We start from the raw sequence: 17,697 nt of genomic DNA, 5'->3' as shown, positions 1-17,697 counted from the left end.
TCGAATCATTAAGGGTGCTCCTCCCCCACTTACCAGAAGACCCTCTCACTCCAGTCTCAGAGGGGAGCACGCTCAGTACGGCTTGCTGTCATTCTTCGAGCGTTTGAGCTGCACTTTGAGCCGCTTCATGCCAATCTGAAAGCCGTTCATGGATTGGATGGCAGCCTGAGCCGAAACAGGATTGTCGTAACTTACAAAACCTGTGTATCCAAGCAGAAACCTAGGTGAGGGGTATAATGAGGCAAGGAGATTCGCAGTCCTCCTTACAAGAGAGATTACGAGTTTAGTCTCAAATTTTCTCAAAATAAAGATATAAATCAGGTTCCTACTAATACCCTCAACCGACAGCTACACGGCATTTTTGTTTTCCAGCCATGCTATTTTTAACTGTAGAAGTAGTAATACAAGCAGAAATCATCAATCATCCCCACTACAGAAACGAATAAAATTAAGGCTTAGGGCTGGGGAGACAGCATATCAGTTATTCAAAAACTTTTCGTGCCTGAGGCCCCAAAGGTCCCTGATTCAATCCCAACCCTAGGACCACCATAAGCCAGAGCTGAGCAATGTTCTGGTATGAAAACAAAAATAAACAAAAACTAAGAAACCACTTCAAAAGTGGTTGGAGGACCTAAGGCCCTACTCAGGGAGTCCTGGAATTCCCAGATACATGATCGGCCTAGTCCTCTAACAGATCCCTTTCGCCACTGTCACTGGTCATCTCCACCAGGAACAACATAACAGACCCCTTTGTGGGCCCCTCTATGAGGATCAATGATAGGTTGGACAACATACTCTACCTACCACCTGAGAAAGATGGGTCCTGAAATTAGTGCAGCCTGGAATGTTTCTAGCTGTGACCACAGAATGTGAGCTCAGACCTATAGGGATGCAGAGGTTACACAGGCTCCTGTGCTGAATATGGGCCCCAGATCAAACCGGTGGCGTTTACAGTTAACAACATTTATATGCTTTCCCCATATCTGGGAGCTACTCTATGCCCTGACCCAGCTTTCTAGTCCTTTTTCCAACTATGACAGCCATCATCCCAGACAATAACCTGGGTCCACCTATCTATTAGATGGCAGACTCTGGCAAAAACTAGTGAAGTCATGGGCCCCTTGGAATATGCCTAAAATAGACCCACTAGCTTCTTCCAAAACAGAGACCCCAAATCTTCATCTGCAATATTCCAGCCTTTAGGCTCATGACCAGTCAACAGTTTGTTCTGCTTTATATCTTCATTCTTTTTCAGCCACCAGCTTCCAGATGCTATTAGGAAGCCAACCTGACTTCGCTGGGCAGATGACCCCACCATGTGTCCTGGAGCCCCACCTCCCCAGATCCCTGCCCCACTAGGGAAGGAGAGAGACAGGCTGGGAGTATGGATCAACACCCATGTTCATCAGAGAAGCAATTACAGATGCCAGACCCGCCACCTTCTGTACCTCCACAATGATCCCGGGTCCATACTCCCAGAGGGATAAAGAATAGGGAAGCTATCAAGGGAGGGGATTGGATATGGAGCTCTGGGGGTGGGCACTGTGTGGAAATGTCCCCCTCTTATCCTATAGTCTTGTCAGTATTTCCATTTTATAAATTAAAAAATTAAAAATATGGCTGAAGAACAGATGAGTGAGTGGCTGAGTAAGCTGAGGTATATAAACACAATAGAATACGACTCAACTATTAAAAATGGTGAATTCACCTTCTTCACCTCATCTTGGATGGAGCTTGAAGAAATTACGTTAAGTGAGGTGAGGAGGACCTAGTGGGGGGCTGAACTGTTATGTGGAAAACTGAGAAATGTTTCCTTTTTAAACAATTTTTTTAAATTATCTTTATTTATAAGGTAGATAGCCAGAAATCGAGGTGGTAGGGAATATAGAGAGGGAGAGAGGGGAGTTGGGCAATAGCGCAGCAGGTTAAACACAGGTGGCACAAAGCGCAAGGACCTATGTAAGCATCCTGGTTAGAGCCACCGACTCCCCACCTGCAGGGGGGTTGATTCACAAGCAGTGAAGCAGGTCTGCAGGTGTCTATCTTTCTCTCCCCTTCTCTGTCTTCCCCTCCTCTCTCCATTTCTTGCTGACCTATCCAACAATGATGACATCAACAACAACTACAATAAAAAAACAACAAGGGCAACAAAAGGGAATAAATAAATAAGTATTTAAATAGAGAGGGAGGGAGGAGGGAGGGAGAGGGGGAGAGAGAGAGACCGACCGAGACCTGCAGCTCAAACCCTTGAGCACTGTAACATGTGCGCTCAACCAGGTGCACCACCACCTGGTCCCCTGAGAAATGTTTCTAACACTGTACAAACTATTGTATTTTACTGTTAACTGTAAACCATTAATCCCCCAAATAAAGAAATTTTTAAAAAGTGGTCTGGGAGGCGGAGCACTGGATTCTCAACCATGAGGCATGAGGTCCTGAGTTCAATCGCTGACAGCACATGTACTAGAGTGATGCCTGGTTCTTTCTCTCTCTCTGCCTCTCTTTCTCATGAATAAATAAATAAATTCTTAAAAATAAATGCGGTTGGGATTATCGTGTATGAAGACCTGTGTTCAAGCCCCACAGACTCCACCTGCAGGGAAGAAGCTTCTCAAGTGGTGAAGAGGGTTGTAGGAGTCTGTCTCTATCTTCTTTCTTCTTAAATTTATCAGTCTCTATAAAAATCATATACACGTGGTCCGGGAGGTGGCGCAATGGATAAAGCACTGGACTCTCAAGCATGAGGTCTTGAGCTCGATCCCCGGCAGCACATGTATATGAACCAGAGTGATAGCTGGTTCTTTATCTTTCTCATCAATCAATCAATAAATTAAAATCATATACACATGTATATTAATTAAATAGGGGGAGGAAAAAACTGATGGCTGCTGGATTCCAAGTACAGGCACCAAGCTTTAATAATAAACCTGGTGCCAAAACAAAAAAAAGGCAGTGTATCTCCCCAAGGCTGACTTAAACAGCAGCTCAAACTCAACCCCAGCTCTTTCAACTAAACTTGTTCTTCCTTTACCCTTTTTTTAAGTTATGAGAGCACTGGCTTAGTTCTGGGCTTATAACATCCCCTTAATGCTCAGTGGTTTAAGCATTAAAAAAAAAAAAAAAAAACATTTTATTTACTTATCAATGAGAGGGATAGGAAGAGAGAAAGAACCAGACATCACTCTGGTACACGTGCTGCCGGGGACTGAACTCAGGGACCTCATGCTTGAGACTCCAATGTTTTATCCACTGCGCCACCTCCCGGACCACGGTTTAAGTATTTTTTTATACTAAACCCCAACCCCAGTCCTGGAGCACCAGAAGAAAAGTCAACATACCAAAACACTTGCTCAGGTTTGTCTGCTTGTCTATAAAAACCTTGGCAGACACGACATTCCCAAAGGGCATAAACATCTGCAGCAGGTCCTGATCTCCAAACTCCTGGGGCAGGTGGTAGATGAACAGGTTGGCTCCCTCTGGACCTTCAAAATGTCCATTGAATGAAAAGGTGTCAGTGTTAAGCATTCTCATCTCCTCACCCCAACTGCCTCTCGTTTCCACGTGCACTGGAATTGTCAGTTCTCCAGTAAACTGAGCTTCTCTGGGAAGACTAAACTGATTTTTCTGATACAAAAGAAGGACACACAGGACAACTGCTAAATCTGTTTCTTTCATTAGCCTTACTCTATTTCATCAAGGGCATTAGAATTTGTCCTCGTGAGAAGGTGTGCTAGCTTAACAGTATTAGGCAGACTTGTGTATGGAGCAATAAAATCCGACCACAGGACATGGGAAAAGATGTGGAATACATGAGCCTCAGCTGAACAGTGCTCTGGTAAAATTAAAAAAAATTTTTAAAGTAAAAACAAAACAAAACAAACAAACAAAAAACTAAAACAAGGGGCTGGGAAGTGGTGCACCAGCAATGTGCACCCGTTACCATACCCAAGAGCCTGGGTTAAAGCCCCCCAGTGCCCGCCTGCATGTGGGATGCTTCATGAATGGTAGAGTAGAATTACAGGTATCTTTCTCCCCCATCTCATCTTTATCATTAAAAGAGAAAGAGAAAGGCCACTGAGCGCAATGGAGTTGAGTCTAGGCACTGAGGTCCAGCAATAAGGGCTAAAACAAGCCAAGTAAGTAAAACAAAACAGGGGAGCCCATGAGGTAGGGTGCATTCCTTGGCATGCACACAGCTCAGGTCTGAGTATCACTTTCCTTCTCTATCTGAATGGGGGAAAAAAAGTCAGTCTGAGAGTGTGGTGAAATTATGAGGCTCCTCTACTCCGCCCCCAGAGGTATCCTAACGATGATTAGAAACCATAGGGCTAGACTGATAATCGCCAGAGGCAGGAGACGGAGGAGACAGAGTGTAATACAACAGAATCAGAGAGAATTTCTGGGGGTGATGAAATATGCTAGTACTTGTGACTGCTTATTTGTCAAAGCTCATATTTCAAAAAAAGCAAATTTTGCCTTAAAGAGTGCCTCACGAAAAAATAAACTGATTACAAAGACGTTTTGAGCAACAGAGCACCACTCATTATACGCAGTTCCAGGTATCCAACCTGGAGCCACAACATAAAAAATTTCCAGTGTGGTTATGATGAACACTGGGCTAGACAGACAGACACAGAAAAGTAAAGGATATGCTTTTCTCTTCCGACTACTTACACTTAACTTTCTAACAGAAAACGCAACTGGCCTGTTCTGTCAGCCTGGGCCCTGATACAGTCAAACTCTTTAGGGAACACTGTACACCTCAGGGCCATGGCACTTGCGGCTCCTCTGTCCCCATAACACCTCTTCCTTAGTTCCTTCAAATCTGCTTAAAATAACTACTAGAGGGGCCACCTGTGGCCACTGTGCGTAGATGTATAGAAAATCCTATGCCTCTGGTATTCTCCATCCCTCTTTCCTGCTTATTCTTTAGAATACTAGTAGGAACGCCTCAAGCTTTGACTTTTGATTGGCTTTCTCCAGAGTTCCACTACTACCATATCCTGAGTCACAGAAATAGTCAATTCAGAGCAGGTGAGCATACAGCTAGGGCCTGGGCTCCCTGATGCTACGCCCTTGCTTTTCCCTACATTACTGCTTAAGCCATGTCAGCTCCTATTTATAAAAACCCAGTCAAATACGAGTACAAAAGCATTAGCAGGACTTTCTACTCCTAACCACTGTCAGGCCTGTTTCTGTCCAGAAGTCCTCTCCTGATGGCCCATTTATATCAAGCACATAATTCCCAAGACAACAACTAATGGCCATAACCCTTTTGTTCCATTTCTCAATGAGGAGAAGCACAGATCAGAAGCTGAGGACTATCCTACATGATGTACATGGGAGAGGCGCTCCGGACAGAATGAATCCTCTAACAGCTATATAACCCATAGGGAAGACTTCCTAAAAGCTTGCATATTTTACTGGGCACAGTAAGACCCATTCCAGGAGGGTGTACAGAAGCTTAGATCTGAGCCACAACTAGAAAATCATATAATAGGAGATTACTGTGCAGAGCTGAAAGCAAAGTGTCGCTGTGACCATCTGAAGGGCCTTTCAGCTATGAATAGAGTGATGACCCTGGTACCTGTCATGGATTGCACTCACCTTCCTTCTGGCTTCCAGCAGCACCAATACTCTGCTGCGCTAAGAGATTCTGGTTGTACAGAGTGGGGAGTGCTGCCGCAGCATACTGCTGGATGCCCGAGTAGGCTTGCGTAAGGGCCTCCATGGTGCTTCCAGTGCCGTTGGAGAGGCCGCTGCCACCCAGGCCACCATTTAAAGCAGCCATCCCTGGGTTGGAAGAAGAGCGGGGACAACAGATTGGGAACATTTAAAGGATGCCAAAAATAGTTAGGTAGATTTAGGGATACAAGGGAAGAAAGAACCTTCCCTTCATGTCCCTTTCAATTGACTTTCTAACAGAAAATGCAACTGGCCTGTTCTGTCAGCCTGGGCCCTGATACAGTCAAACTCTTTAGGGAACACTGTACCTCAGGGCCATGGCACTTGCGGCTCCTCTGTCCCTATAACACCTCTTCCTTTGTTCACTTAGTTCCTCAGTGTCCCAGGAAGAACATTCACCTGAATGGCCACAATGCAGATCACTGACCAGGCCTTGCTGCTAATGAGGGCATCTCATCACATCACATCTTGCTATGGCTCTCCCTATATTACTTGTTTATTTCAAAGCACTGCTCAGCTCTGGCTTATGGTGCTGTGTGTGAGGTGGGGAGCTGCATCTGGGGCTTGGAGCCTCAGATATGAGGCCATCTCCGCAGACCCCCCCCCAATATTACTTTGCTCCAACCTGTCCATGCAAGAAGTGATGACCTCATGTACACTTGACTTTCTTCATCTTTTCCCCACTTTGCTACACAGAGATGAAATGAATGTGGTTCAGAGTCCTAGGATTAGCATCTAACAAAAATGTGTGCAGCCCATGACAAGATGTAGATAAACCTACAATCAAAATGCAACTGATATTGGAATACATTCTATGGATCAGATACCATACAATGCAAATGTACCCAGGCTCTGCCAATGTTCTCATTTAGTTTCTGAATAACCCCTCAAAGTACTCTAGTACTCCCATTTCATAGATGAAAAATGACTTTAGAAAGGTGGTTAAAATTTATAACTACTTGAGGGTCAGAGGTAGAACTTAATTGCTTTGGGATCTCAAGACTACTTCTACCTTCCATGAGTCAGTCACGCCATCACTCAAAGATAGCCCTCACTCAAGCTGTTTAAAATGTGCTACTGATACTAAGAATGGTCCGATGTCACCCAGGGCTGACCCTCACCTGCCAAAGAGCTGACATTGAGGCCTGCTGTTGCGCCAGCTAGCGTCTGCAGGGCTCCAAGGGAGGCGATAGGGTTGACAGAGTTGCTGCTACTGGAGCTCGGGGAGGACCCTGCTATCAGAAATGCAGGAGTTAAACTCAAGCCACCACGCATGTCACCAGGAATCAAACACAGCACGAATGCAGGTATTCACTTTGTGTTATTTTTAACTACCCGTCCAAGTCTGACAAATTATGGCTCTAACAGAAATTATGAGGATTCTTCTAGGTCAGAAGATGGCTTTTGGAAATGTGTGGTTAATAATCTGACCCTTTGAAAATGAGTTAACTACTTTCTCTCTCTCAAGGGTTAGCACTAGTGCTTGGTGCTGGCACTACGAACCCACTGCTCCAAGCAGCCATCCCCCCATTTTACTGGATAGGACAGAGAGAGACTGAGAGGGGAGGAGAAGACAGAGAAAGACACCTGCAGGCCTGCTTTGCTGTTTGCAAAGCTTCCCCTTGCAGGCAGGGAGCGGGGACTTGAACCGGTCCATGGTCTTAGTACTACGTGTACTTGACCAGATGTGCTCTTGCCTCGCCCCAGAACTACTTTTCTGAATGGCATGCAGCTCTCGTGGGATGCCGCCCATGGCACACAAGTGCACACTTACCTGAACTGGTGAGTACACTGAGGGGACTGCTGGATGTAGTAAGAGCACTGGTACCACTCGGTGTGTTCTGAGCTGCGCTTGCTGCAGCAGCTAGCGCAGCTAAATTCTGTAACTGCATTGCATTTAATCCTGCAATATGGAAAGCAAGATATCAGCTAATCAGATAAAGGCACCTCAAATCTGATTCAGTAAGACAGTGCCGTCTGGTAGGAGGCTGGTCCCAACCAAAGAACTGTTCTAGATGAGTGTCACGAGCAATATATTATAGGGCTCCAAAAAGACTGAGTGTCAGTCAGCTCAGTAAGAAACCTAACATCATTCCCTCAGAGAACCGTCTAATCCTACAGCACATCATCTCAAGTGAATATCCATAAAGAGACGGGCAAACAAGACATAGCAAGAGGGTAGTTCTGGCGCCTACCATGGGGCCGGACACCAAAGAGAACTAAGTGAAAACCTGTGGCACAGCACTGGACTTCATTAGAACCCCTCACTCCTAATAAATCAGAAACAGAAGGATGAATATGGGATGATCTCACTCTCAGGCCGAAGTTGAAAAACAAGATCAGAAAAGAAAACACAAGTCGAACCTGAAATGGAATTGGAGTATTACACCAAAGTAAAAGACTCTGGGGTGGGTGGGGAGAATACAGGTCCATGAAAGATGATGAATGACATAGTGGGGGTTGTATTGTTAAATGGGAATCTGGGGAATGTTATGCATGTACAAACTATTGTATTTACTTTTGAATGTAAAACATTAATTCCCCAATAAAGAAATAAATTATTAAAAAAAAAAAGAACCCCTCACTCCGATTTATAGGGAACTTTTATTTATTTATTTTTTAGCTCCAGGGTTATTGCCAGGGCTCAGTGCCTGCACCACGAATCCACTGCTCCTGGAGGCCATTTTTTTCCCTTTTGTTGCCCTTGTTGTTTTATCATTGTTGTGGTTATAATTATTATTGTTGTTGCTGTCATAGGATAGGACAGAGAGAAATGGAGAGAGGAGGGGAAGACAGAGGGGGAGAGAAAGATAGACACCTGCAGACCTGCATCACCGCCTGTGAATCGACTCCCCTACAGGTAGGGAGCTGGGGGCTCGAACCGGGATCTTTAAGGAACTTGCTGTTTTAATCATTATTATTATATTTATTTTACTACTGGATAGAGACAGAGAAATTGAGAGTGGAGGGGGAGACATAGAGATACCTGCAGCTCTACTTCACTACTTGTGAAGCTTTCCCCCTGCAGGTGAGGACTAGGGGGTTTGAACCCGGGTCCTTGCACATTGTCATGTATGTGCTTAACCAGGTACAGCCATCACCTGACCCCAGGAACTTGCTTTTTAGGATGGAAGCAAACTAGGAAAAAATGTACAAGAAGGAGGGCAGGCAGTAGCGCACAGGGTTAAGCACATATAGTACAAAGAGCAAGGACCTACATAAGGATCCCAGTTCGAGGCCCAGGCTCCCCACCTGCAGGGGGTCGCTTCACACGCAGTGAAACAGGCTGCAGGTCTCTCTCTATCTTGTTATTCTCTCTCAATTTCTCTGTCCCAGCCTATAAAATAATAGGAAAATGGACACCAGGAGCAATGGATTTGTAGTGCTGGCATCTAAACCCAGGAGACAAAAAGAGAGAGATGCAGATAACTATGGGGGAGACAAAAAAGAATATGAAATAAAGTAAAAACCAGAAAATTCAATAGCATAGAAATTGAGAGAAAACATCAAGGCAGAGGCTTTCAAATAGAACCTAGGCAATAAAATCAAACAGCAAGAACTCTGAATGAAAAACTGTAACAGAGATGCACAAAGCAGCAACTTGCCTAATCTTTCCCCCATACAGAAGGGGCAGAACAGGCAGTTCCGGAAATGTCCCCTCTTCCATGTAATTTTTTTTTTTAAAGATCTTATTTAGTGAATAGAGACAGAGAGAAAGACATGATGATGGGCCTAGATCCCTAACAAATCCCTCTTGCCATTGTTCACTTGTCACTTCCATCAGGAACAACACAATGGACCCCTTTGTGGGCCCCTACAGGACCTTGCTCTCTATGAGGATCAATAATGATATGTTGGACAACATACTCTACCTACTACCTGAGAAAGATGGGTCCTGAAATTAGTGCAGCCTGGAATGTTTCTAGCCGTGACCACAGAAATGTGAGCTCAGACCTATAGGGATGCAGAGGTTACACAGGCTCCTGTGCTGAATATGGGCCCCAGATCAAACCAGTGGCGTTTACAGTTAACAACATTTATATGCTTTCCCCATATCTGGGAGCTACTCTATGCCCTGACCCAGCTTTCTAGTCCTTTTTCCAACTATGACAGCCATCATCCCAGACAATAACCTGGGTCCACCTATCTATTAGATGGCAGACTCTGGCAAAAACTAGTGAAGTCATGGGCCCCTTGGAATATGCCTAAAATAGACCCACTAGCTTCTTCCAAAACAGAGACCCCAAATCTTCATCTGCAATATTCCAGCCTTTAGGCTCATGACCAGTCAACAGTTTGTTCTGCTTTATATCTTCATTCTTTTTCAGCCACCAGCTTCCAGATGCTATTAGGAAGCCAACCTGACTTCGCTGGGCAGATGACCCCACCATGTGTCCTGGAGCCCCACCTCCCCAGATCCCTGCCCCACTAGGGAAGGAGAGAGACAGGCTGGGAGTATGGATCAACACCCATGTTCATCAGAGAAGCAATTACAGATGCCAGACCCGCCACCTTCTGTACCTCCACAATGATCCCGGGTCCATACTCCCAGAGGGATAAAGAATAGGGAAGCTATCAAGGGAGGGGATTGGATATGGAGCTCTGGGGGTGGGCACTGTGTGGAAATGTCCTCCTCTTATCCTATAGTCTTGTCAGTATTTCCATTTTATAAATTAAAAAAAGAAAAAACAAAACAAAACAAAAACTTCAATGCTTCAACGCTTGTGAAGCTTGCTCCTCCTGCAGTTGGGGACCACAGACTTGAACATTGTGATAATACTTGCCTGCCCACCTTCCCCGGATTTTTGGTTCTTTTTAAATTTTTGGTTGTAATGTTTTTATTGCTACCAGGGTTATCACTGGAGCTTGGTGCCAGAATGACAAACCTAACATCCCAAGTGCCACTTTTTTCTCTTTCTTTGATAGAACAGGAAGGAACTGAGAGGGACAGGGAAGATAATAGACACTTGTAGTCCCTGCCCCACATCTCACGAAGCCTCCCTCTTTGTAGGTGGGGAACAAGTGCTCAAACCCATGTGATGTATGTGCTTAACTAGGCGTGCCATTCCCTAAACCCTGCTCAGAGTTCGTGGAATTTCACAAACTTAAGTATGTCATCAAATTTTTCATGCTTTGTATATATATATAAAAAATCTACCTAAGAAATGACATGCCTAACAGAGATAAAAGTCTGGGTTCTAGCAGCTTCAGAGGGAGTCACAACATGGAAGCCATTTCAGGCTTCTCTTCATTTTTTTGGAAAAGTCACTTTATCGTGGATATGATTTTTAAAAAAAAAATTTATCACTGGATAGAGACAGAGAGAAATTGAGAAGGGGAGGAGGAAGTAGAAAGGTAGAGAGAGACACCTACAACCCTGCTTCACCACTTGTGAAGCTTTCCCCCTGCAGGTCGGGACCAGGCCCTTGAGCCTAGGTCCGAGCACACAATAATGTGTGTACTTAAACGGGTGCGCCACCGCCTGGCTCTGTGAACGCAATTTTCTCTCTGTGAACAAAATAGCCTCAGATAGCCCATAGGTGTTAAAGAGTTCTTTACCATCTTCTTCCTCAATACAAGGGAAGGGGAACAGCAGTGAAGCCCAGAAAAATTTGGTGCTAACTACTGATACAATCAGTGTCTAGAGATGAAACAGATAAAGACCGAGGTTTCCATTTAATGCTAGGGTTACATGGTAAGTGAGGGAAAGACATCCTTTTTTCTGGGCAAATGATGCAAAAGCTCTCAGGCACTTGCTAGCCCGGTCTGCTGGCCTGCTTGCTGCTGCTCCTCTGCGGCAGGGAAGCACTTACCTCCCATCGGGTGGAGGCTGCTCAGGGTGTTGAGGTTCCCAGAGGAGGCAGTCTGCTGAAGGAGCTGCAAATAAAGCTAGACATTACACCAAAAAACAGAACAAGAGTGAGAGTGAGGGCTGGTTCTGCATCTGGGATAACTCTACAGCACAGCAAAGCGAGCGCAGAGGCCCCCAGAGAGGAGAAAGTTGAAGAGAAGAACCCAAGCCGACACAGAAACATGAGGCTTATGACAGCACAGGACAGTGCGACGCAGCTGAAGCCCTGGCCCAGAGAACTACATTCACTGAATACGAAGCCAAGCTCGTGTCCTGGACAACAGAATGCAGCATGACAGAGGACAGACACAGAACAGGGAACTAAGCTCAACTTGTGCAGCTGATTATGATGAACGTCTACATGCCTCTCCGCCTGCTCTCCCAAATGCTCCTTAGGTCAACACATCTTAATTCTGCAGATTCTTTACATCAATCTCCACTTCAAATCAAAACTGGCCATTTCAGGCTATTTCTAAGAGTCCTTCTTTGCTATCTATAGCCAGACCATAACTAGATTGACCTCTCCCACTCTCTACCCTCACAATCTCCATTATCCACATCCTTCTAAGCTGGTCTTTACTGCAGCATTCAACCAAGACTGATGGCCCAGCCATCTCAGTTCTCTTTGTCTTTCAAAGGTAACCCCAAACAAAAGAGGATTTGTCCATGGGCTTATGGCTCTCCATGACTTTATTCTCTTAAGAAAACTGCAGCCTGGGTGGGAAACAGTAGAATGATTGTGCAAAGGGACTCTCATGCCTGAGGCTCCAAGGTTTCAGGTTCAATCTCCCATACCACCATAAGCCAAAGCTGAGCAGTGGGAAGGAGGGAGGAGGAGGAGAAGGAGAGAGAAGGAAAAGGAGAGAGGAGAGGGGGGGGGGGGGGAGGAAACAAGAGGGAGGGGAAGGGAAGAAGAAAGGAGAGGGAAGGGAAAATAACTGCAATTTTCTTCTAACTAACTCACAGAAAATCTTTCTTCCAGTCACTATTCCTTATCAACTGGTATTCTTGTTCTGGATCAGTCTGTTCCCCTGAACCCCTTTAGTTCACATAAAGGTCCACAAACCATCAAGAAAAAGTCACCTGCACACAATTTACCAATTTCTTAAAGGCATTCATAATCCCACAAAGATTAAGAACCACTGTTCTAGTCCAACAGAGACCAGGTTTAAATCCACATCTATCAGAAGGAAACATACAATCGATGCTACCAGTTACATAATATCCACATATCCACATGGCTTTGTTTTTGTCTGAATACTTTGGAAATGTGCTCAGTCACAACTGGTAGACTGTGCACACTGTGCGCGGCATCTTCATCCCCTCTGTAAATAGTAATGGCTCTCAGGGAAGGAAAGGCTGACATCTACAGAAACAAGGAGACCAGAGCTCTAAATACAAGCATTTGCTAGATATGGGAATGAAAACAAAAAGGGAAAACCTCCCTAAACAGAGGATCCAAAAATTGAGAAATGCATTGCCAAACCGTCGTCAATTTGGGGAAGAAACAATCATCATTTGGATAGAAGTCTAAACTTTCTGAACTTCAAGCCATCCTCTGTTCAATACAGAACACCACCATTTTGAAGAATGAGAGCAGTCACTCCTATGTCTTTATTTTTGGACTATCCATAAAAATGTAGTGGTTTCATCATTTATTTTCTTTCACTGTCAGTTTCACAGAAGACATTTTCTTTTTGATTACCAAATGAGACAGTGTTAAACGGTTGACACTGCCTGTCATGCCTTTAAAGTAATGGGAAGCACCTGTAACACAGTGCAGAACCTAGTGAACCTAAGTAATCAACTGGAGCCTGCCAACACTGGGATGATATGACTCAAACAACAAGAGATTGAACCTAGTAATCTATTTATGACTACTTAACTCAAATACACCTGAAATATTCATGTTCATCTCTTGATCTCTCATGCACTGAAAAAGCTCCCCCCCCCCCACTCTTTCAGAGGGATCTAATATCAGCTTCAACAATATTCTCTACATTTAGGAGGAAAAGATATGAAGAACAGCATTTCATAGTTAAAATCCCCAGATTGCCGCCTATGGGGGTCAGGGGAATGTGAAGACGCTTCCTAATCCTATCAGCAGGAAGCCAGCAGTGCACTATGCAAGTGAGCTATTCGGCCAGCCCAGTGTTTCACTTTAATTGTATATAGCACAAGTCTCAAAATATAACTGAAGATGTGTGACTAGAGAGGGAGAGAGGCACACAGAGTAACACTGTCTGAATTTTTATGTAACATATGCCAAAGTTATAATGTCATTGTGCTGGTTAGCCAGGGACAGAAAAAACAGGAGCAGCTGGGAGCTTGCACAGTCTGCTGAAAGCAAACCACAAAAACTCACTGCTAAATACTGAGGTCCAAGAGTATTTAGACCAGCAAGGTTTCCCCACACGGATGCTGCGCTGATTTGCTGCATCTGCTGTTGGAGCTGCTGGGCCATCCTCTTCTGCTCTTTGTCCTTCTGTGTATCAGCAAATTTTACTACCATGGGAGATGAGCAACCCTATGAAAACACAAAATCCACGTCAAACATTTCCTCTGGGTGAAGGCAAAATCCTTTTTTATTAACATGTAAGCCTTGTTTTTATTTCATTCAGAAAATGATACTTTGCCCAGTAGACACAGTGGCAAAGATAGTTTAAATTTAACTTGGAAACTTTCTGTTGTTACTGGGGATCGATGCTGACACTACGAATCCACCACTCCTGGTGGCCTTTTTTCTTCTTCTTTTTCCTATTTTACTGGATAGTACAGAAAGAAATTGGAGGAGGAGACGGGGATAGAAAGAGAGAAAGACACCTGCAAACCCCTCATATATCCCCAGCCGCAGGTAGGGAGTGGAGGCTTGAACCTGGATCCTTAAGGATAGTGATGTATGTACTTTAGCCAACTGCACCACTTTCCAGTCCCTGCAGTGCTGGCTAGATGACTTCTCAGCTCTGGTGGTGTTGGTAATCAAACCTGGAAATTCCTGCATTTAAGTATACTGTGCCTTGGTGCATTATGTCCCCAGCTCAATGTAGATTTTCAAGACAGTATCAATTTTCAACTTTAAAATGTTTGGTCTAGTTAACTTTCAGGGTGATCAGATACTATTCTGATTACTGGACTCTGACGTACAACTGCCCCAACATTCTCAGACTAAGGACCTTCCCCCACTTGTTTATATGCTCCCCACCTCCATGGTCTGTGCTTGGTGCATTGCCTTGATAGCTGTCTGTGCCATGGCTCTTGTCGTAAAGGTCACAAATGCACAACCTGGTAAGAGAAGAGTGAATTAAGTCATTCGCTTATTTATCTGGCAAATATTAATTAACATCTACTAAGTGCTAAATTGCACACCAGTAACACATACTTACTAGTATCACAATTTGTGAGTAGACAGGTATGTTACAACAGGGAGATATGAACTGCAATTAAAACCAGAGCACAGGAAGGAAAGAAAATGCTCAAGGGGGTAAGAATCATGTATTCTAGTTTTCTTGTTAAGTGCTTCTTTTTTAATATTAAGAACCAAGAGCAAGAAGACAGAATATTAATGTATAACACTGAAGTACAGACCGGAGGTAGACTCCTTAGAGGTTTGAACAGCGACTGCTGAAAGAACTGGCAATGATGGCAACCTAGATAAATACCAAGTCCAACCTCTTCATTACAATAGGTTCATGTAGGGCAGGGCATCATTGGTTTCCACTAGCTCAGTTAAAGAGACTCCAAATTTAAGATAAATATCTTTAAAGGTCAAAAAAAAGTATCCACCTCGACTCAGGCCATCAGGTCCCCGTAATATCCGACATTCTTCAATCTGTCCAAATGAAGAGAACATCACTCGGATGTCATTTTCAGTGCACTTCTTGGAAATCATACCAATAAACAGCTTCCTGTCTTCCACTGCTAAGAGAGTAAAACACAAAAGGCTTGAACATTACTACAAGAGGCTATGTAGGACAGAATAATCTGGAATCTAGGCAGCCTAGGTTTGAATTCTGGCTCTACCTAATGCCCGCCCCCCCCACCCCATCCATGATTCAGCTTCTCCTTGTAATCCAAGATATGTTAAAATTGTAATGAAATATTTGATGAAACAATGCTTTGTGACTTTATAGAAATTGTTTAACCGTTCTGTGCCTGTTTTCTTACTGTATGTTAGAAGTAACCTGGTTTATCTCAAAGACATTATAAGCAAGATGTTTAGAAATTTGCCTGGTTTTTAGTGCTTACTCTTACTCTTTTCATATTTACAACAAGGGAAAACAGACCTCACAGTAACTGTCTACTCTCGTATTATTATTATTATTTTATTTTACCAGAGCACTGCTCAGGTCTGGCTTATGGTGGTGCGGGGGAATTGAACCTGAGACTTCGGTACATCAGGCTTGAGAGTCTGTTTGCAAAACCACTGTGCTACCTAACCTCCACCCTTCCTTTTTTATTCTTGAGGATTTCTTTATCCTAATTCATTCATTCCACATTCCCTTCTACCCAACACCTCCTGTAGAAATCACTCAGATCTGAGTCCCAGCACCACACAGGAGTGCCGTGGTAGTTGGGGCAGCTGTGCTGCTGTAGTGTCTCCGCCTCTCTGAGTGAAAGAGCAGAGTCCACAAGTGGTGAACTGCACGCATAAGGCCCTGGCTTAACAACAACAAAGCAATTTTACTGCTCATGGATATGCATTCCATTTTGTGACCAGGAAGGTGGCTTAATGGCAGAACACAGAATTAAATGCCGGAGGTATTCAATTCAATCCCTGACACCTTACAAAAATCCTGAGCGATGTTCCAGTCCCGCCCCCCCCCCCCCCATAACGGAATCAATCTAAAAGCACCTGTTAAGGAAATATCTCGATTCATTCTAGATCTCGTATAGCTTTTCCATATCAACTCTACCTTACTTATTGATTATACTGTTTAAAGAAAAGCAAAGACAATGTAGGGGATAGATTAAAGAATGCAATCCAGATGTTATGGAAACACCAAACAAGCAGGTCAGACAGCTGATAAGGAGAGTGGTTATGCATTTGCTTACCATTGTTCTTTTCACTGTCAGCAGGCTTCATCTGTATGGGATGATGCATCTAAAAAACAAGGCAGATATTATCACTATATACACGAAGGCTTTCAAAGATATAAATGAAAACACCAAAGGAAACATCACGTAGATAAAGTCTTGAGAGTACCCTCTGAACTCAAAATGAAAATTCCCACCTCAACCCAAAATATCAGAATAGGATGTGAGTCAAGAAGTCAAATCCTAGGGGCTGGATGGTAGCACAGTGGGGTTAAGTGCACATGGTACAAAGTGCAAAGACCGTCCTAAGGATCCCAGTTGGAGCCCCCGATGGCTCTCCACTTGAAGGAGGGTCAATTAAAAATCGATGAAGCAGGTCTGCTCTCTCTCCCCTCCCTGTCTTCCTCTCTTCTCTCAATTTCTCTCTGTCCTGTCCAACAACAACAATAATAACGACAACAAGGGCAACAAAAATGGGCTCCAGGAGCAGTGGATTTGTACCGCAGGCACCGAGCCCCAGCGATAACTCTGGAGGGAAAAAGAAGTCAAATACTCTTGGATGAGAGATGATCACTATCAGTGTGTCTGAGATATTTCCTTTGTATCTTCCTTACATCAATTCCTGTGGAAGTCATCCCTCAAAACAGTCTTTAGAATGCACCTGATACAGCCATGCTCTATGTGGAGAAAAACAAACAAACAAAACAAAACAAAAAAACACCTTAGTTGCATTTACTATGAGCAGCTTTCTTACCCCTGGGAGGACTTTCATGTTGTGAAGAGCATTCTGTGCTTCTAATGCAGCTTTTCGGGTGTAAAATGTAACAAAACAGCACCCTAGAACAAACAAGATTTCACATCAAGCCAATCTTTTGATCACAAACAATTGTTAAAGCACTCCCTCTGTCATGGAAATATAAGACCGACAGAGGCTGGGTTTATTAAAATGGGGGGGGGGTGGAAGAGAGAAAGAACAAAGGAAAGACCCATGTGATAAAAATCCACATTATTCTATGCATTTTCTTGACTGTTATTGCCTTTTAGTTCTACGGAAACTCTTTACTGCTCTAGTAACTTCTGAGAGAGATTAATTAATTCCCTTACAAAAAGTTCATAGTACCATGACA

The 17,697-nt window shown here is 44.0% G+C and overlaps 1 protein-coding gene across 19 annotated transcripts in view; it reads right to left on the bottom strand.

Annotated features, from left to right (window-relative positions):
- The window catches only part of CELF1 (CUGBP Elav-like family member 1), an 88,650-nt gene that overhangs the window by 6,147 nt on the left and 64,806 nt on the right, over positions 1-17,697 (bottom strand). For 11 of the 19 annotated variants that reach the window (XM_016186401.2, XM_060176417.1, XM_060176422.1 and 8 more), the window contains 11 exons: positions 17,325-17,407; positions 16,589-16,637; positions 15,320-15,454; positions 14,739-14,818; positions 13,902-14,063; positions 11,499-11,574; positions 7,460-7,588; positions 6,807-6,920; positions 5,608-5,793; positions 3,339-3,482; positions 34-200 (listed from right to left, as the gene is read on the bottom strand). In XM_016186401.2, coding sequence (XP_016041887.2) covers positions 73-200; positions 3,339-3,482; positions 5,608-5,793; positions 6,807-6,920; positions 7,460-7,588; positions 11,499-11,574; positions 13,902-14,063; positions 14,739-14,818; positions 15,320-15,454; positions 16,589-16,637; positions 17,325-17,407 — 1,286 coding nt within the window. In that variant the 3' untranslated portion in view covers positions 34-72. The remainder of the gene's footprint in view (positions 1-33; positions 201-3,338; positions 3,483-5,607; positions 5,794-6,806; positions 6,921-7,459; positions 7,589-11,498; positions 11,575-13,901; positions 14,064-14,738; positions 14,819-15,319; positions 15,455-16,588; positions 16,638-17,324; positions 17,408-17,697) is intronic. The other 8 variants (XM_016186404.2, XM_060176419.1, XM_060176420.1 and 5 more) reach the window with 7 other exon arrangements.

Source organism: Erinaceus europaeus, chromosome 17 (genome assembly GCF_950295315.1).
Source record: "Erinaceus europaeus chromosome 17, mEriEur2.1, whole genome shotgun sequence".
NCBI classification, from domain to species: domain Eukaryota; kingdom Metazoa; phylum Chordata; class Mammalia; order Eulipotyphla; family Erinaceidae; genus Erinaceus; species Erinaceus europaeus.
This window is presented reverse-complemented; position numbering and strand designations above follow the sequence as displayed.